The sequence below is a fragment of the Homarus americanus genome, unplaced genomic scaffold, assembly GCF_018991925.1.
Source record: "Homarus americanus isolate GMGI-L3 unplaced genomic scaffold, GMGI_Hamer_2.0 scaffold36734, whole genome shotgun sequence".
NCBI classification, from domain to species: Eukaryota; Metazoa; Arthropoda; class Malacostraca; order Decapoda; family Nephropidae; genus Homarus; species Homarus americanus.
The window spans coordinates 9,588,279-9,610,152 of record NW_024733126.1 but is presented as its reverse complement, the minus strand read 5'-3'; the positions used below and the strand labels follow the sequence as shown (position 1 = coordinate 9,610,152).

Here is a 21,874-nt window from a genome sequence, read left to right as displayed (position 1 = left end):
AAACTTACCCAAAATCAAATTACAAATTCGAAAGGAGTTTGCAATATCAAAAGAAAGAGATACTAACACCAAGTGAGCAAAAACCATAAATAGCAGCTGTTTAAGTGTCCATCAGTCAACACGGGTATATGGGAAAGGTGAAATAATATAAAAGAAAGACCACTGAAATATACGTGAGGTGACGAAATTGGAGAATAAATTAAAGAATACTGGTAAGTGAAATGGTTTTAATTAGTACCTGACTGAAAACCATTATATGGAGGTACAGTATGTGAGAATGATTAATGGTCAACATAATAATTCAAAGAGTGTACAGTACGAGAAGATAATCTATGAGTGTAAGGCACCACTAGACTGTCAGGGACCAATATACTGTACAGTATAGAGGAATGGCCTATCACTAAAGAGTGAATAAAAAAAAACGGACAAGAATATTATCACAGAATAAGAGAAGAACCAACAGAGGGTGTAGAGGATTACAGAACCTTTAAAGTACCAAAAGAGGGTGTGTCAAATCACAAGTGTACAGCTTAATGTTTACAGTATTCAGGTTAAAGGCAATAATTGAGAATTAAAATATGTACAGGGATTAGAGAACCATTAAAAATGTGAGAAAATCACAAGAGAGTAAAGAACCACAAGACAACTACAGTACTTGGGGGGAGAAAAAACTATTATGCAGATGACTTTGAAAACCATCAGAAGAGGTAAAGACCATTACAATGACAGGCAGTAATCAAGAACTACGGTATAGGCATATAAGATCACCTGGGAATGTAAAGGACTATTAGCACACAGCTTGAAGGTGTAGACTGTAGAGAAACAAGTGTTGAGAGCTCTTGACAGTCTAAAGGACCCATAGAGACCATAGATTACCTCTAGACTATTGATTATCACTAGAGGACCATTAGCAAACCACTCAAGTGTGTTGAAAGCTCTTAGACCATATAAAAAGACCACCAGAGAGTATAATACTGTACTGACCATCACTTCAGAGAAGCAATCTGAGAGCCACTGGAGAGCTTAGAGAACACAAGCGCTGGACACCAACCTGGTCTTTGCGTGGGTTGACAGGAGCATTGTAGGAGCGGCAGAGTGTGTTGAGGGAGACATTCTTCACTTTGTACACAGGCTTTCCTGTCTCTTGTTGTTGCAAGACTGCATGGGCTGCCTGTAAAATAAAAACCAGCAATTATCATATACATCCATATTAACTCCAAAATTTTGACTGCCTATTATTTACATACAGTACGAGAAATTTTTTTTTTCAAATTTTCTGAAACTTCCTTTAAGCTGTGGTCACACTAGAGTTTCTACCCAGAATAAATCCACCGGAGTGTTGATTTTTCAATGAACTCCTCAAGTTGTCTCTACAGCGACAACTTATTTGTTGTCAAAAGTGGGATGATACGGAGCGTCTGAAAATCTACGGTATGGTGGGTTGAAATTTGCTATAGACAGTATTAATAAAATTTACGCATCCACAACATTGCTAAAGCTGCCTTCTGAAAGCTGGGAATGCTGTACAGATGCCGTACCTACTTCACTCCTGAGCAGTTGCCCCAAGTATATAAGGGATTCATTCGTCCTAACTTAGAGTGCTGCTCTCATATCTGGGGTGGCTCTTCTTCTGTCCAACTGTTAGATAGGGTGGAATCAAAGGCATTTCGTTTTACTGATTCCTCCTTTAGTTGAAAATCTTTCTTCCCTTTCTCTTTACCAAAATATTGCTTCACTCTCTCTCTTTTACAGGTACTTTAATGGGCAGTGTTCGGTGGATTTGGCATCCTGTGTACTGCCGGCAAGGCCGTAGGCTCGTAACACTTGTCTTGACCGCGGTGCCCACCATTTCTCTGTGGCTGTCAGTCACACTAGATAACCCATTATAGTACATCCTTCTTGCCTCACACAGCCAAACTGTGGAATACTCTGCCTTCTTCTGAGTTTCCATACTCATACAATGTCTCACTTTAAAAAGCTGGTTTTCCAGCATCTTCGTGGTGTAGATTAATGTAATCTTTTTCTTTTCTATTTTTAATTAATTTTTACTATTACTTTTTTGCCCCTAAGCTCTGTTGTGGGTCAATTACCTGTGCCCGGGTGGGCTATTCCCCATAAAGAAAAAAAAACCTTATTTAAAAAATAATAGGGTAAATTTTGACAACGCACTTGGCTCTGATTTTTATTTCGGCAATGTGTTTTTCTGGCTTCTTTTTAGTTAGAAATAGATTTTCTTCTATGGCGTTTCCGGCACAAATGTATATTTTTAAAGTATTTATTTTAAACAATATGACCTCCCCAAGTGGACATGGCTTTAATTTATGAGCTTATTAGCAATGCAAAGATTTTTCTTTTGCCATACATGGCAAGGTGAATGTCTAAGGGCACTCCAGACAACTAGATATTGCCTTAAAATGCATACTTAAGAAAATATAATAAGTTTCTCTAGGCGTTAAGCATCACAACCGTCGCTGGCGAATTAAGTGATGTAACTCTGGGTTTTCTTATATTTGGGGCAATATTTTTTTTTTTTTTGTCAGACATGGCAAGAACAATGTCTCACAGTCTTCTGGAGGGCCTGATATTGACTGACATTGCAGAATTAAGAAACTAAAAGAAATCTTCCCTCGTGTCCTGAAACAAGCACTGTGTTGACACCTGAAACCCACGTACCGATGAAACAGTACTTAGCTTTAATTTTTTCAAGATTATTAAAGAAGTTCAGAATTCTTTTTGACCACATATAGCAAGATGGATGTCTCACCTTCCTGTAAATACCTGGATATCGGCAAACATATCAGAATTAAGTACTGTAGATACAAAAGAAATATTAACTCTTTTCAAACAAGTTCTCGGCTAGCCTAATGTGTTTACTTTATCAGAACGCTTGCGGGCATTTATCCATTAATCACAAGTTTTCTTATCTCTGGGATATCTGTAATAATTGATGTGCTCTCTGCTTGGGATTTGAGCTTTGCTGGTGCACCCGTATACAGGTATTGCACAAATAACCATAATTGTTGATAAACTGATCCCTGGGCCAGATGCAGGCACATAGAGAGGTTACCAGATGATGCGTGTTTAAGCAGTGACGTCAATGAGCTGTGCATTGAGGGTAAAACAAGTACCTGGTGGTCTAACCTTACTGTCTCTAATCTTTGGGAGGACAGAGCTATGCTGACGTCACATGAAAGATTCTGAGACACGCACCAAGGTTAGGTAGTGAGTAATTGCAATTACATTTTATATACACTAATACAATGTTTTACACCTTTACAGCACATTAAATTTCATAAAATACTGTACAACACTGCACAGTAGGGGACAGGGAAAAAACACTTTTATTTGAGTTGCAGGCTGCACTTTTCAGGCATTGTTTGTATGGCTGTAACAAACACCTGTGCAAAATTTCATGCCATTTCATGCATACTTACCCTGCCGCATCGCGAACGACTTTTTGTCAACTTTTAGTGTATACCAAAAATTAGGTGTCATTTAATGTTTTCCAGGATAATGATAAATTTTACATGGGTGACATCGATTTAATTCACATGTTATTTTACAGGTACACCGTATAGAAAATCATTACAAGTTCATATTGAAATTCTTTTTTGTGCGGAACCTTGGCATCATTTTCCTAGACAATAATCTTTGCCTAATATATCCATCTCTCGATTCGTATCCCGTCACTTCAGTGCAAGCTTCAGTCATCACTTTTATGCCTCTCTCGACCGCCTGAGTGCTGTTTGGCCACTTGGGCACCACTAATGGTGTTTCAAGAATGTCATTAACCTGTAGATTTGACAGAGAAGCAATGTAAGGAGGCTCAGTCTTGAGTTCATTCCTCCAATTAATCATGGAATGATAGTTTTTTGCTTGCCACTTTAGTTTCGGAGTCACCACCTTTCTCATGTTGACTACAGGAGGCACATCCTCATTCCCATCTCCATCTTTACCCTCCTCATCAGTATAGTTTAACAAATTCTCGTCAACAGCAGCATCAGAATCTTCCTCCTCCTCTTCAGATCTGCCAATGCATTCTTCCTTTTGCTGATTCTCCTCTCTAATTTTTCTTATCATTGAGACAGCTTTTTCTCTAACAGTCATGTCCTCATCTGCACACATACCAAGAAGTTGATCTGTGTGGGCGAAGTATGCATTTCTCTGGACAGCCTTCTTCACTATCGTCTCCTCCTCACTATTCAGGTGTTTCATATATAGCAGGGACTGGAATACGTTCCTTGAGCCGTGTGTTACGTAAGGGTGTATCTTGATGTAAAACCACATTGGAGCACTGAACTTTATTATTGTAATGACAATTCTTTTCAACTCATGGCTGGGTCTTGATGTTGCTACATACAGCCTGAGGATTCTACTCCATAAGGTGTTCCACCTTGACACACAGGGAGGACCTGGCTCAATAGCAGCCAAGTCATCTTCAACAACACCTGTGATAACTCCTTTACAAATCCTATACAGGTATTTCTGATCCCAGGACAGATCTTTCTCCACTTCATCATTAAACACAGGGAAATCAGGGAAACTGACTGGCTGGAAGGCGACAACTGGAAGCTCAGACAAAGACTCCTTGATCTGCTTTCCAATGGGACCACGCCAATGCTCAGGACCACTTGGTTTACCATCATAGTGATAAAAAACTGCGCGGAAAGGCAGCTCATTTCCGTGAAGCTGACATATGAAATAATGGAGCGGGTGACCAAGTAACATTTCAAGATGATGAATGACTCCATTTTCTGATCCTACATTTACATTGGTTCCATCACAACCAACACACACAATGGGCTGCTGGGTTAGATTTTTCTCCACCAGAAACTCGTGAATAGTTTTGGCAATCTGCTTTCCGTGTCCAGTCTTGGGAGTCACATGTGTGAGATATTCATTGCCAGGCTCAACCATGATGACATAATGATCTTTCACCATCATCCTCGAACTCCATTTCTCGGTCTTCTCATTCTTTATCATCACACGAGTGGCGGTCTTCTTACCATCAAAATAGAGTGAAGTCAAATTATCTAAACTAGCCATCTCAATTTCTTGCCTCTTAAATCGGTATTTTTGTCTCGCATCCCGCAGCTTATGTGGTCCAATAACCTGACTCTTGTCATCCTTTGTGATAATGCCATAGTCAGTTAAGGTGGCAGTAGCAATGGCAGCTCCAGCATAATCACTAATCAAGTATCGGTCACAAGCGGCAGCCAGTGTAGGGAGTCTTGTCCGGTTCTGTGAACTGGTGTCTGTCAGAGCCCTTGGATCAGGGACAAAATCAGCATCAGTATTGATGAGAGGAATATCTCTTGAATCATCTGAATTATCCTCAACATAAGGAATATCTCCAGCTACCAGATATCTATGTTTTTGCTCAAGGTGTCTCCTAACTCTGTCCGCATCATGCTTCTCTCTTGCCGTCACTCTGTCCCACATCTTCGTCACTTTCATGTCAACCCCTGCAATCTTCATCTTCCTATCACCTCGCTGGTCAAGGAGAAACTGCACCTCACGTTTGGGAACTTTTATAACACAATTACATGCCAGGTGATATCCGTCACACTCCTTAACTATGCACCTCACATCCTGACAGGAGGCAAGGGGACAATAACAGCTACAGATATCAAACAACTCTTTCATTTCTACCTGAAATGCAGCTTTTTTGCCTACATTCTTGTTCTTATTTAGTTCAATTCCTCTACTGTACAATTTTCTCAACCTTTCCTCAATATTTTTTTGGCTAAGAAGAGGAACATTCTGCCTATCTCCAATTGCTTTTTCCCATATTTCTGAACAGTCCTGGGCGGCCATCTTTATAATCATAGCACCATACTCATCTGCAACAAGACAACTTAAATGAAATAAGAGATATGAAAAAAAAGTTGATAAACACTGAACAGAACATTGCACCGCCACAGCGGCTGTTTGGCTAGTGCTGTAGGTAAATTTAAAAATTTCAGTAGAAAATGCGGCAGACTAAACCTCGACATATCAGCTTCAAATTTGGCATGGAGTCTTAGATATGTATAAGGAACAATGCCTGAAGAGTGCAGCTTTGAGCAAAATTTCACTGCCCCCTACTGCACAGCAGTCATAGTGAGAAAATGTAAATCTTAAGTGCAGGTTACTACATAATGTAGAACCACGCACAGGAGAGTAAAAGCTGATAGCTTATAATCATGAAAATTAAATTTTAATACAGGGTTCAGTATATCAAACACTAAAAACTCACTTTGCCAATTTAGACGTTTTGGGATTCTCCTTTCGTGATGAGTTGGCTGTACAGTGCAGTACATCCCAATTCAAACACGTATCCAGGGAAAGTGCGACAATGAATGTAAATTGCAATTACACCAACAGGCACACACACAAATTTGGTTATAGCTCCTTTTCCAACCTTAAAGTGCTGTCCTCATGATCACTACTTGGGTTCACTAGTTGCTATTTCAATCCAAGTGTTGTTTCCAAGTTTTGATTCAAGATATTGGTACTGGGGAATCTTGTTGGCAATGTAACCACCAAAATGTCACAAAGTCACTGTCTGCATCTATGTTATCTGGCATATTACTATTTAAATAACATTCTAGTAGCATTAACCCCTTACGCCCCGGGTGATGTTCCAGAACGCTGGACCGGCGCGCCCAGGGTGACGTTCCAGAACGAGAGCCATTTTCCGCCACTGTTTGAATGCCTGTCACGGGTTAACAGGTTCCAGCATGACTATTTGTCTGTCACAGCACACAGAGGGGAGCGTGGGTGGGCCCAGTACAGTCAGTACCCATTCCCGTTGTTATGGGGAGTCACCCCTCAACCTCTTGGTCGCCAGCAGCTTCCACCCCGATCAAGAATTGCCGCCGAGGGTTGGATGATAGCGAGATACGGACAGAACTATTTGATGTGAGTGCTGTAGTGTACGATTCTGGTGAAAGTGGTGATGAAGGCAGTAATTATATGCCTTGTGATCCTGAGCATAGCGCCGAGTTAGATGATGTTGTTAGGACAAGTGGTGACGACAAGGGTCTTATTGTCCTGCACAAACCAAAATCGCTCCTATGAGCAATTACAGTACAGTATCTGCAACAACATATAGATCCAGCTAGGGTTCACACAGCTGACCAACATAGCAAATGGGAAAAATGTTCTACTATTTTCTGGACAAAGCATAAAACGATGAGGGCTGGAGATGTAAAGATTATACAGTACTTGTGTTGCTAGGTATTGGGAAGAGCTTTAACAGTGGGTATCTTTGACTTCATGGGATTTCTGATAAGCCAACATATGAATGTTACTACCACTCGGTAAAGAAGTATCTATTGGGAAGGGTCCAATGAATTTGGAACTAAACAATCCTGTTGTCTTGCTAGGTTTGGTAGGCGTGATTGTGAGACATTTTCTACCTATTATGGTAGGCCTATTTTTTTTTATTTCATTCAAAATATAAAATTAGTTCATTGCATTATGAACCTTTTTTAAAAACCTTCATTAGTGATGTCATTTTGTTTTGCACAAGAATTGTAAAGATACAGTACTTTTTTTTTTACTGAGTGTTACATTAATAATGTTGCCTTGTGTGTGGGGCATTATTTTTCAGCCTTTGGCTATTTTATGTTTTATTGTTTTTAATAAACATTTACCTATTATTATTATTATTATTTCTATGATAGTACTTAAGGTGATGAGCAAGATGACGTTACATAATAATGAGGACTGTGGCGTTTACATACATACCACTGAATTTGAAATCTCCATTAGTACATAATTATATGTGCTACTTTTGAATTAAAAAAAGAGACTTCCTTTTTGTCATGAGCCAAAGAGTACAGTTTCACTTCTTTTTCAGCAAAAATTTTCTGATACCTTCGTCCACACTAGAACTGATGGATGGAGGTTGGGGTGAGGCACTGCCTTGTATGAAGAGTAATGAATATGGTGAAAGATGGAGAGCCTTGGTGGTGGACATATAAGGATATAATTGGCAGGGGATAGATCATTCAGGAATTATACAAGTTATAGTGAAGGTCCTATGAGTTGGGGGGATAGCTTACTAAGTAAGAAAGGTGAAAAAATGCAATTCCCATTATATATTAATTTCAATCAAACAAGTTTCTACCTGGAGTTGATACCTGAGTTTCCTAGGTTAGACACGTGTTAATGCAGAGAATTATTACACTAATCGTAAGAGGCAGCTATATTATGACATAGTTCATCCTCGACAGTACTTAACCTATATTACGTTCATAAGTGCCACCAATAATTAATTACTTAGGCAACATTTGGACACATTAAAATGAGGCTCGGTTTCTCGAAAAATCCCTGGTTAAATTTCCCCTAACAACAAGATGTGAGAAAAAAATCTACTTGACTAGAAACTGTTCCGACACAAAGCTGACAGGCAACACGACAGGGAGATTGCACTGAGACTAACTGAGAAAAAACTAATGCAGTAATCTTTGAGAAACCAAACCTACAGAGATACCAACTTAACATAATGGTGTCAAGGTTACCTGTGCAGCTCTAGAAATACTAAGTGACATATACATACTTGGCATTAGTTACCCCAAGTGACACATACGTGGCACTTATCTTTGTAAGTGACACCTACGCAGCCGACATCAGATACCAAAGTGACACTTAACTAGCACTGTCACGATGTATCCTAAATGACAAATATTTGGCAGGACATCCTAAAGAAAATCTACGTTACTAACAACAATCATCCTAGATCACACTTATATAACTGGCATCAGATATATAGTATCTTAATTAGTGCCACCTGCATACATAAGTGATACCTATATGTTAAGGTGTTATGATTTGGGAAGTGAACCCCAAAATAAAAAGATGTGAACTTACATTAAGGGGTCATATCTGAGGTTGGGATGACGCTGATTTTTGAGCTTGAAAACACTATAATTGCCGTCTTCCCACACAAACACCAAACACAGCATCGTACCCCTGACATGACTCCTTACTCTGTTTCTTTTATTAATATTCTTCTAAACTTTGGGGGATTCATTTCACAAAGCTGACAACAACATTTCAGTTAAACTTACCAAGAATTCGTGTTTATAAGGTACTGACCTGGGTGTCGAAGACGTTTTTGAGCGTGACGCCGAACTGGTGGTAGAGCGCCCCGGCGTCCCCGCGACAGTCATGAGCCACCTGGGGAAGACAACACCTCATTAATAACCTCCTCACCCCTACATCAATTGAGAGTCTCTCTCTGCGTATATTCTTCCCTCACCCATACATTCTCTCTCTCTCAGATACACGAACACACTGTATCACGCTCTCCCTCTCTCTTTCATCAAGCTATTGCATGGAGACAGGTAAAACAGGTGAATAATCAATGGGAGGGCGGGGGTGGTGGCGAGGGTGAACCCGTTAACGCATAGGGCAGCCCCTCCCTCCCACACTAATAGTTAAGGTAGCTATTTAAGTCCCATCTGGAAACTCTATAAAAAAAATCTGCAAAAAATACTGTTAATGTTACGATTACTAGGAGTTACTATTGATAGCTACTTTTGTACTAGGATATTTAATTTTAAGGCAAAATGGTGGCGAAGGTGTGGCTATTAGGGTGGCCGAGGCCACGTAAAAAAATAATATTAGTCGTACTGTAGTAGGCTAGTAGTAACCTCGTTATTATTGATTTTGAAATTATTAGTGTTATTAGCAGTAGTGGATATAGTAATATCTTCATTATTATTATTATTAGCAACATTTATAAGAGCAAGGAAAACGAAGGAATGTACATTGAAGGAAGAGAAAATGACACAGTTACGATGAACATGGACTTTTATAGAAAGAAGGGCTAAAAGACAAATAAAGACAGTTTGGAGAGAGAGAGAGAGAGAGAGAGAGAGAGAGAGAGAGAGAGAGAGAGAGGACTGTGACAGGTATGTGTGTCAACGTTATGTGTGTCGCCGTCAGCCGCTCCAGCTGTACACTCACGCTTGCATCACCAATCTAACTAGGCTGTGGTATAAAGGCCTTCCTTACAACACTATTCTTAATTAAGCTGTTGTTGTTGTAAAGGTCTTCCTGACAACACTACTCTTAACCAAGAGTATTTCAAATACCTGTGAAGAAGACTAAAGTCTTCTTTCGAGGAATTTACCAGTCACGGTGGTCTCAATAACTTATCAGATTTTCTTGGTTTGAGAGAGAGAGAGAGAGAGAGACAGAAAGAGAGAGAAACTAAATGTACCAAATTCTTTAACAAGATCTTTACATTGAAAAACTGTAAAAAGCCTATCATTTAGCCATCATTGCTCTAAGCATATAAAACATATTTCTGTCAGTACAAGCCAACTATGATACAATGAATATTTTTACTGGAACGGAGGAATTACGCGTTTTACACAGCTGGCAGGGACTGTATGTGTGTCACGGCCACCAGCCAATATATCCAGGTTATGTTGACAACACCTTGACCCAACACTACCCTCATAAGTTATTACTAGTTGTTCTGCGTGTGTACCAGGCGTTAAAATGACAATAAATCCATGGAAACAGCGACAACACCAGCAAATATCTGTGCCAGGTGTCTCCTCCACTTGGAGATATTATTCTTTTAAGCTACGCCCGACGAACGTTCGCCAGCCCACGGGTACGGAAAACCAATCAAGGCCGAGCTGTTCTTAACGTGGTATAAACGTGTTAAGCTCCGGATGTAGTATGCATTTAAACCATGCTAGTTGGAGAGTCTTGACAGCGACGTCTGGGTTTGACTGGTGGGCGAGACGTCGAGCTCAGCTGACCACAAGGTAAATACACGGAACCACCACTCAAGTGTGGCCACTGACGCCTCTCACAACACAAAGAACCCTTGCTGCCTGCTACTACCACGTCTCCCCCACAACGTACTATTATTATCCACCTGCACAATACTATAGCCATGAGAGAATAGTTTAGTGAGTACGCGAGTTATAAGGAGTAATATCAGGGGGTTCACAGGTGTAACTATAATATTTTCAGAGTCTATGAGAGTGTGTGTGTATAAATACGGCATTTAATGTGTGTCAATGGACTCCGAATTCAGTATCATGCCAACTTTGAACCTCTGTAATGACTGCTAACACTTTGAGGTTTTTGGTCTACAAGCTTATCAGGTCGATAGATTAATTACGTAGGGTTTAAAGTTGAGCATTTTGAAGATGGTGTTATATACCAACTTCCTCAAAGGGATAAAACAGGACTCATCAACGAATGCCGTGGTAGTGCAATAAACTAAATCCCAGGAACTATCCACACGGACGACCATAACAACGGTCACTACAGCTAACCAACAATGATGGAGATGAGTACAGTACAAGGTGCGCATGGCAACACCACACCTGGATGACTACTGTAGTAAGAGGGAGGAGAAGCAGGAGTAAAGCGAAGAGGAGGAATAAAGCTGCGGGGAGAAATGTACGAGGGGGAGACGCAGTTGTAGAGATGATGGAGAGATAAGCAAATTTATTGAGAGGGAGAGGATAGTAGGAAGGAAAGGGACGGGAGTGGGGTGACGTGAGGGAGGGAGTGGGGTGACGTGAGGGAGGGAGGGAGGGAACGTCAGGTGGGCAGGCAGCATGACGCCCTGACACAGACCCTGGCCAGGAAGTTGTCTCCACGCCCCACCCTGACTACTCTCCCTCTGGTATCTGTTCTCCCTCTCCCACGCCTTATTTTCCCTCCACATCCCACCACACTTCCTTTTCCTCCTTCCCTCATCTTCTACCCCCTTCTCTCATCCATCCCCTATATTCACATGCACGCATACCCCTTTCATCTATTTCTCTTCGATATTCTTTCATCCTAATTCCCTCTCCACGCCTCACCATACCTCGTCCCACTTTCCTTCACACTCTCCCTTTTCTCCACCATTTCTTTCTTAACAGCCACTATGACTCCACCATCAACTCTCTCTCTCCACCATCCACACTTTCCCCCTCTCTCTCTTCATCTGTACCACGTCCCAGGGTCACCTCTCCTCCACCTCCCTCCGTCTCACAGAGCCACACCTCCCAGTCTACCCTCCCTTGCGTCACCCATTCCGTTTTTTGGATTCCTTAAGATTTACTAATCATTATTTTTTTTACTTGCCAGAGGTACGAACACACAAACAGTGACAGTTGGCAGTGAGATCTCGGTGTGGTTCCGGTTGCTACTGTATACTTGTGTCGAAGCTTAGCGAGCCAGTGAGACGCATCCTCACATCACCAAGTTAAGGGTACACTTTAACATACTTTTCTCACGCAAGAAAATATATCCATCACTTGAATCAGAAAAGGCGAGAATTGGGTTATGTAAAGCAGCCCAAAAAAATTTAAATTATAATCCTGCGAGTCAAGGTTGTGACGATGTTTATCCCCGTGTCCACATGTCTTAGCCCTCCAACCCAGCACGCAACTGTCACGGCGGACCTGGACAATATGTAAGATACACACCTACAGTGGTCGGGCTATAAGGTATACGGCACAGGTGACACATAAGCCCTCACTGTTGACACGACTTCCGTAATATTTATTCACTTCCCCAGAAAGTTAATTCTGAAATATAAATACCAAAACAGATTTAGGTACACATTATACGTATCGGTATAGTTAATAACAAGTGATCGCGGGCACGTTCGTGCCCTTGTGAGAGTTTGAACGCTCGTGACAGCGTACAGCGAATGAGGGTGCGCCAAGTCCGTAGACTTGCATCGTTTACCATCGTAAATAAAATTGTTAATTAATGCCTTCCTAAAGAAACCATCGACATGGGACCAGGTTTGTTACACTCTACGAATTTTTTGCGATTTTTGCACCGAGTTTGATGAAAAACGATTGTGCCGTTTCGGCTGCCCAGAACAGACACACACACACACACACACAAACAGACACACGCCCAGTCCTATAGTATATTATATTAGATAATAATAATAATAATAATAATAATAATAATAATAATAATAATAATAATAATAATAATAATAATAATAATAATATCTTTACTCAAAACGTATTATTTATTAGTGTATATGTCGCCTTTTTTGCGGAATCGGTTATTTTGCAAAATGACCGGCATACATATTGGTAATTTTGCAAAATAACTTAAAAACAGACAACCTAAACTAACCTAACCTTATGGTTAGGATAGCACATAGTCCAAAGTTAAAAAAAAAAGAGCAGGACCACTGAACTGTGTATCAAGCTACACGAGCCATCCTGACCTAACCTAACCTTATTCAACCACAAGGTTAGGTTAGTTTAGGTTGTCTGTTTTTAAGTTATTTTGCAAAATTACCAATATGTATGCCGGTCATTTTGCACACGAACTGAATCAGCAAAAAACCCTAACATATATAAAATCACTAAAATGACAAAATTTAAGGTAAAAATGGTTGAAACTCTCTGATAGATAATAGAAACATGAAAAAATTAACAACAAACAAGGAACATAAGTACAAACATCAGACAAAAAGAAAAACTCACAATGACAGCATGTCTTTGTGTTGGGTTGGGTAGTCGACTCACACTGCAGAACGTCTCCGCCCTGGACGTTTCTAGCCAGGTTGGGTTGGGTTATTAAACGTACAGGCCGAGGTTATATAATTAAAGGAAAATTTAGGCTAATGTTTTATTGGTTGCTAAATTCAGAATGAGAAGCTTACGGTGTCAACCCCCTGAGTACAATGAATTAAGAAACGTCTAAGCCTAGGTTAGATAAATTAAGAATAGTTCGGGGCCAAGCTACAGCGTCCGGGGCCAAGCTACAGCGTTCGGGGCCAAGCTACAGCGTCCGGGGCCAAACTACAGCGTCCGGGGTCAAGTTACAACGCCCGTGGTCAAGCTACAGCGTCCGTGGTCAAGCTACAGCGCCCGTGGTCAAGCTACAGCGTCCGTGGTCAAGCTACAGCGCCCGTGGTCAAGCTACAGCGTCCGTGGCCAAGCTACAGCGTCAGGGCCAAGCTACAATGTCCGGGGCCAAGCTATAATGTCCGGGGCCGCTACAACGTCCGGGGCCAAGCTAGGACATCCTGCAGCACGTCTCTCTCTCTCTCTCTCTCTCTCTCTCTCTCTCTCTCTCTCATCCGCACACACACTCCGTATACGGTACAGCGGAAGCCAAGGTAACGGTGGAGCACAGATTAACCAGTTTTTATGGAAGCTACACAGAAAAGGTACTGAATGGGCTGAGGCTACGGACTAACGGTACATCACGAATAGGTTGTACGTACTAGGTTACAGGAGGCTCCGGATACAGAGAACAGTACGGGTAAAGACGACTAGATAAGGTGAGGTTATACGGATAAATAGTACTACAGAATGACATTAGATTGGGTGAAGTTAATGGCAAAATGGTCATATAGCAGATGATGCTCCGGTTATATGGTACTTATTATAGCCAGCCTACGGTTAATCAGTACTTAATTAAGGACACTACTTAATCGGTACTTCATATGGCGGTACTACGCTTAATCGGTACTTAATATGGCGGCACTAAGCTTAATCGGTACTTAATATGGAAACACTACTCTAAATTGGTACTTAATATTGAGACTACGGTTAATCGGTACTTAATATGGAGATGCTACGGTTAATCGGTACTTAATATGGAGACACTACGGTTAATCGATACTTGATGTCCTCAGACCCTATAATTAGTCGGTCCTTGGGCACAACAAAAAACAACCCAAGATAGACCAGTCCAGACTTCGTGTAACGGTAAGACAAGTTCATTTTCATATCAATTCTTTAATCGACCTAAGACACCCTTCATAATATCTGGCTAACCTGGGCCCGCTGGTAAAACTGGTTCCACCGTATTGCTTCAGAAACGTTAATAATATATATTCTGTGTGTGTGTGTGTGTGGGGGGCAAGATGCTTCACATTATGTGTTTAGTGTGTGGTGTACAGTCGTGAACAGAAGTCCTGTCGCCCCTTCTACTGCTCCACGAACCCTGAGATTCAGACTCTGATGGGCAGAATAATGCACCAGTGTCTACTGCTTCGGGTTCAGGAGTCTGAATCTCTTGGTTCGCGGAACAGCACAAGGGGGCGACAGGACTTCTGTTCATGACTGTACATCTCAAGGCAGAAAACGTGGAGCTAATTTAGCTTTGAACAGAGTCAATACCACGGTAAGTATAGTTTAAATGAATAGAGTACGACACTAGTGGAGGAGGTAAGTGGGTGGTGTTATTACAGTGTGGCGGACGTGAGGCGTTTATGTGGTGCTAACAGCTGCCAATAGCCCAGCAGTCTCCCTATACACGCCCTCCTCCCGCTGCCAATAGCCCAGCAGTCTCCCTATACACGCCCTCCTCCCGACACATTCCTTCACCCCCCCCCTTCTTCCGTTACCTCTCGGGTCAAGGGGCTAATAATAACCTCGATGGTGTGAGTTATGACGTGGACTAAAAACAATTCCTAGGCTTAATTACTCAATGATAATCCTCACTAAAATGTATAAAGCTATTTTTATTTGTCTTGTTTACCTCAATAGTCAAAATAATAACAACTGGATTAAATTTTTCATTTCAAATTTATAGTGAAGGATATTGGAGGATTAAAAATGAATATATGTTCACACACACACCACCGAAGGGTCAAGACGTACCTGGCGCTCCTCTCGGAGCAGCCAGGTCAACTGTTATGTTGGCCCATACCAACTCCCTCCCCTGAACCCTCCTCCCCACCGGAATATCAACAAGTTCACGCCAGAAGTTACTATTTCATTTAGGAAAGAAATGGAACCAGTGTTAAACAGAGGTGAACAGTGGTGAACAGTGCTTAAGTCAGTGAGAACAACTCAACAGTAACAGTGGTACCCAAGTTGACCTTTCACACAGTGAGGTCCCAGGTACCCAGTGATAACGGCCCGTGAGACCCAACTACCAGCGATGTGTTAATCCGTCTACGATAGGAAGGCCTGGAACCACACCTCACTCATATAACACCATCTGTGAGGGAATTACTACACCACGTGAGGCCCCTCATAACACCATATGTGAAGGAGTTACTACACCACGTGAGGCCCCTCATAACACCATCTGTGAGGAATTACTACCACATAACACCATCTGTGAGGCCCCTCATAACACCATCTGTGAGGGAATTACTACACCACGTGAGGCCCTCATAACACCATCTGTGAGGGAATTACTACACACCACGTGAGGCCCCTCATAACACCATCTGTGAGGGAATTACTAGACCACGTGAGGCCCCTCATAACACCATCTGTGAGGGAATTACTACACCACGTGAGGCCCCTCATAACACCATCTGTGAGGGAATTACTACACCACGTGAGGCCCCTCATGACACCATCTGTGAGGGAACTACTACACCACGTGAGGTCCCTCCTAACACCATCTGGGAGGGAGTTACTACACTACGTTTTTGCTGTTCAACACCTACATTAATCTGTATGTTCACTGTATGTTCCTTTACCTTTCTCTAATGAAGGCTTTTGTTAAACCACCAATGTATGTAATAAGTCATTTATGCCCAATGTATATTTTCAGCCTTCGGGCTGCAGAACTTTTTCAATAAACCGTTAATTATTATTATTATTTATTATTACACACACACACACACACACACACACACACACGTCACTAAGCAACAAGCAGATCCAGCATGTCATCATCTCTAAACTACCGCCTCATTTCACTTTCATATAAACACTACACAAATTAATGAATAAATCACCGCGTCAAAAGGCTTCCCCGGCAGCAATTACTAAGCCTGCCGAGCCAAGGTCAACCAACCTAAATGGCATACACATTCATATCACTGGACGGTTTAAATGGTGACTTGACCGAGAAATGCCAAGTACTGGGTGAGGAAGGAAGGAAGGAAGGAAGGAAGGAAGGAAGGAAGGAAGGAAGGAAGGAAGGAAGGAAGGAAGGCGGAAATAAATGACTTAGACAAACAGATAGAGATATGTGGATGGACATAGGCGTGGAGGGAGTGTGTGACGGTCACCCGAGTGGCGACCCCATGGCCTCTACTGGTCAATAGGTCTGCTTCCTGCACCACTAAAAAAATAATGCTCAAGTGGCCTCCTAGACTTCCTATTATAATAAATGTCATTCGAGCCACACAAATACATACAAATGAACGTCTAGCCTCATAATAGATAAAAAAAAATGGCCACCCAGCAGCACAAAAATGACCTAGGTTTACAATATAAAAAAGGCCTACAAGCCCCCATAAAATGAGCTTCGGGCCACAAAAAGATATAAAAAAATGGCCTTCTAGCCAAACTACGATACACAAAAATCACCTCCTAACCCCATTAAAATATATAACACTGACCTAACTTCACTAAAACATGAAACAATAGACTCTCGTTCTCACTACAATATCAAAATGGTTCCAGCTTTCCCTTTAACAATAACATAATGACTTTCAGGTTTCACAGGAATAACACTGAAGTCAGTTCATAGCGTCGCTGGAATATTAAAATGGCTTCCTAACCTCACTGGAATATTAAACAAAAGAGCTAATGGTTCTGCGGTGCTCACAACGATTTTTGGTAAAGTCGCCCCCAAAAATAAACACTAAGCGACTTCTTACTTAATGTACGGTATATAATTAAGGAAGTCGCTCATCTCCGAAAAAGTCCAAAATAAAGGTTTATTTTTGTGTGAAAATTTGTAATCTATTCACTTCTTCCCTCAAGTTCCTTAATGCTAAATACTAAAAGCTTCAGTATAAAAAAATATGAAAAAAATCCAATGTTATTTAAGAATGTTTAATTTTTCTTCCTTGATTTACTGGAATATGAAATGGGTATTTGGGACTTACTAGAATATGATATCATAGACAACCTGGTTCACCTGCTCCCAATAATACTGTCACCATCAAATACAGAATAACTTGGTGACCGATAATGACATACAACACCAGTAATAGAGACGACAAACCTTTACACGATACAAACATGAAGCAGACTCAATAACGACAACACTATAGTACACAATGACGGCTTCCTAGCTTCAATACCCAGACGACTTCCTAGCTTCAATACCCAGACGGCTTCCTAGCTTCAATACCCAGACGGCTTCCTAGCTTCAATACCCAGACGACTTCCTAGCTTCAATACCCAGACGACTTCCTAGCTTCAATACCCAGATGACTTCCTAGCTTCAATACCCAAAAGGCTTCCTAACATAAGTGAAATAAAAAGCCACTGATTATTTATAGTCTTATCAGTAACATAGCTTTTAAGGTTCAGAAATCCCAAGCCAGGGAAGGTAACACCCACACCAAGTATTGATTCTAATTTTACCCCCTGACCATTTTCCCTGATAAATCACAAATAAATAGTCAGGGGGAGTGTATCCTTAGGGTCTTGTATACCATCTAGGATCTGTTCCCCTCCTAGTGTTTTTTTTTCCACTGTATCTTATTAAAATATTAAATTATCGTGTGGCGTTGACAAAATTAAACTAAGAATTGCATTAAATTGAAACAGTTTATTTAGCCATAAAAACACAGGTACAGAGTGGATAATAATAACAATATTAACATGGCTGAGCCAGTAATTTAGGAATATAAAACACACACATATCTATAATTCATAGATGTAACTAATTAAAACAAACAAATGGTGACTACAGACCTTACAGACAGATTATTTTCCCCGCAACACACACACACACACTACCCGATAGAGAGCATGCACTACCTGCCTGACCCACATCCACAACCCGCCTGGCCTGTAGACCTACAACCCACCTGATCTACACCCACATCACGTCTGACCCGCATTGACAACCCGCCTGGTCTACATCCACAACCCACCTGGCCCGCACCCAACTACACACCTACCAATTATCTTCATGACCCCTACAATACATAACTACCTCACCTTTACTTGCACTAAATGACTAACCAATACAATAACTCTCATGGCAACAATACAGTAATGGGCGCTAACCCTTCAACAACTAACACGACCCACTACAAGAACTATACAAATACAACACTACAATAACCAACTAACCAAAACAATATCTGGTAATGCACTACAAGAACTGTACAACATACGAGTATACTAACTAAAGGAACATTACATAACTCACTACAGGTAAACACTCGACCCAGATAAACACAACACAACATAATTCCAGTTACACACCATCTCCTAACAGGCTAAAGACACGATATTTCAGGGCAGTTTCTGGACATACGGTACATTCCTTGCGGTGTGTCATGTGTAGGTGTATTGAGTCATCGGGGAACTGAGTAGGAGCTGAACCAGTGATCTTGTTTCAGAGGATATTCTTACTTCTGTTTTGTATACCCGAGTGCAAGGTGGGTGTGGTATGGGATGAGGTTCTTTCCTATACACAGAGCAGTGCCTTTATACACGAAGGGTAAGGGAGTTAAACACACACACACACACACACACACACACACACACACACACACACACACACACACACACACACACACACACACACACACACACACACGCGCACACACACACACACACACACACACGCACGCACGCACGCACGCACGCACGCACACACACACCTCAACTTATAGGGATTAATACTAGTTATGAAGACCCTTGACCTTCTGAGGTAAATATACCACATGGTAATTTTCCAGGGTCAGGAGATACGGTTCGGGGGGTCCTGATGATCCGCAGCAACAGACAACAGCGGTAGGCAGCTACCAAACAAGGAGGTACTACCGCCTGGGAAGATATTATGAAGCATAATGTGTTGTCTAATGGTAGACCCTGCTGCCATATGGCACCACAAAAATTGTGACCAAGTCCCAGGTTGAAGATCTGACTTTCTGCCTCATTTACACACAATTGCAGGGTTTCAATTGTTTCTCTTACTTTTACAACACAACATACATATATTGTTTATCACTAATATTTTATATTTTTCATTTATGGTCCTTTATTATTATTATTATTATTATTATTATTATTATTATTATTATTATTATATCTATATATTTTAATTTGTTTACTAATTTTTATTATTATTACCCATTCTTCTTCTTATTATTATTATCATTATTATTATTATCATAATTTCGCCCCAGACCCTGATGTGGGTCACTGACCTGTGCCCCGGTGGGCTAATCCCGTAAAACAAAAAATATAAAAAGTGGCAGTATTAACGGAAATAGAAGGAAAAACGGCAGCGGCAACAGATACAGGAGCCATAATAACAGCCCAACCAACAACAGCAAGAGTAGTTTTATTATAAGCGATTACAAGTACAAACCCAAGCAGGTGTGTGTGTGTGTGTGTGTGTGTGTGTGTGTCCCCACCGTCCTACAGGGAGCAGCATCACCCAGGGCTCCACCATCACGCCCCACGCCCCGGCACACAATGGTAAATATCAGCCTTATTAATACTCTCACCAGACAACAATGTAAACACAACAAAAGGAATAATGACTTACCATAGTTATCTGTTATTACCGAGGAACACACTGTAAGCAAGACAAACACGCACACTGCACGCAAGATAGGTAAATACACGCAAAGTTATATATCACACGCGCACGCAAGATACATATACGCACATAATAAGTATACACACACAAACACAGTTAAGACTTCAATATTACAAGACACCAACAACAGACGGAACACACATACACACAGAATATACACACACATGCACGCACACGCAATAGATACACACAACGTATATATCCTATCTAGATTTCTTGTTTTGTTTTCAATCCTCCTTACAGCTTACTATGTACAGTATTATACACTTATGTTAGCACCAGCATCAATACTCATACACACAGTAAAATCATTCTTAGTAACACAGTCATATGAATTCTTAAGTAATGCGATACCCTGAACTCTTTTTAAGTAACACAAGTCCCCTACAAGTCTAAGGTCAACTACTAAAATCCGTTCGCCTCTCCCCCAGAACCACGAACCCCGAAATTCAGACTCATGAATCCGAAGCATTTATGGACATAATAATGTACTAGTTTACTGCTTCGGGTTCACGAGTCTGAATCTCGGGGTTCGTGTTGCAGGGAGAGAGGTGAACTGACTTTAATAATAATTAATTGGCTGTACCGCCTCAGATGTCCTGAAATAAACTAAGACAAAAAGAACACAGTCTAATGGTAGGTTGATGCTACTTGTGGACTAATATCTCTGAATGAAGTTATGAATATGAATGGCCGAGTAAAATAATACCTCCACTGAGAGAACGATATTATAGTCCTTCCCTTAAAACACGAGGAAGAAAAATCATAAAATAAATAAAAGTCAATCATCCTGAATATTCTATTAAGTAATCACAACACAAAGAAACCGGGATAAGTTAAATGTTCTACGGTGGACATTTGCTGCGGACGGACAGGTATAAATCAATACACCCATTTTCTTACTCAATAGAGATAGAAAAAACTTATGAATGTTGGTACAGTCCCCTTCACTGGTGCGTTTAGGGGCTCGTCGGGTTTGTGCGGTGGGCAGCGGCCTGTGTTTTGTTTACATGAACGAAGGAAACTAGCACTAGTAAACATGTTATGGAATAAATTAAAACAAAAATCTCAAGATAATGATTTGTGGAATGTTTATATGACGAGCCTGTAAACGCACTAGTGAAGGACTGTACGTGTGGGTACGTACAGGGCCGGATGCCCCATGAGGCACTTGAGGCACTGCCAGGCCCCCGACTCTCAGGGCTAAATCCAAACATTCTCGAAGTTGAAACATAAAACAGACTTCGTTCAACGATGTCCTAGCAGCGTCTCAATTTCTCTCTTATGAACATTGAATGTGTTATTTTACAGAAGCTTAATATTGATGAAATTGTTGATAAATTTTGGTAGATTTTGTTCTTGAGCTATATATATATATATATATATATATATA

At 41.0% G+C, this 21,874-nt stretch overlaps 1 protein-coding gene across 1 annotated transcript in view; it reads right to left on the bottom strand.

Annotated features, from left to right (window-relative positions):
- LOC121869294 (piRNA biogenesis protein EXD1-like) overlaps window positions 1-18,905 on the bottom strand; it is a 40,063-nt gene extending 21,158 nt beyond the window's left edge. Inside the window, exons 1-3 of the mRNA XM_042370540.1 lie at window positions 18,888-18,905; window positions 9,088-9,240; window positions 1,052-1,171 (exon numbers count right to left, since the gene is read on the bottom strand). Of these exons, the coding sequence (XP_042226474.1) occupies window positions 1,052-1,171; window positions 9,088-9,240; window positions 18,888-18,905 (291 nt within the window). The remainder of the gene's footprint in view (window positions 1-1,051; window positions 1,172-9,087; window positions 9,241-18,887) is intronic.
- Window positions 18,906-21,874: the final 2,969 nt, after the last annotated feature.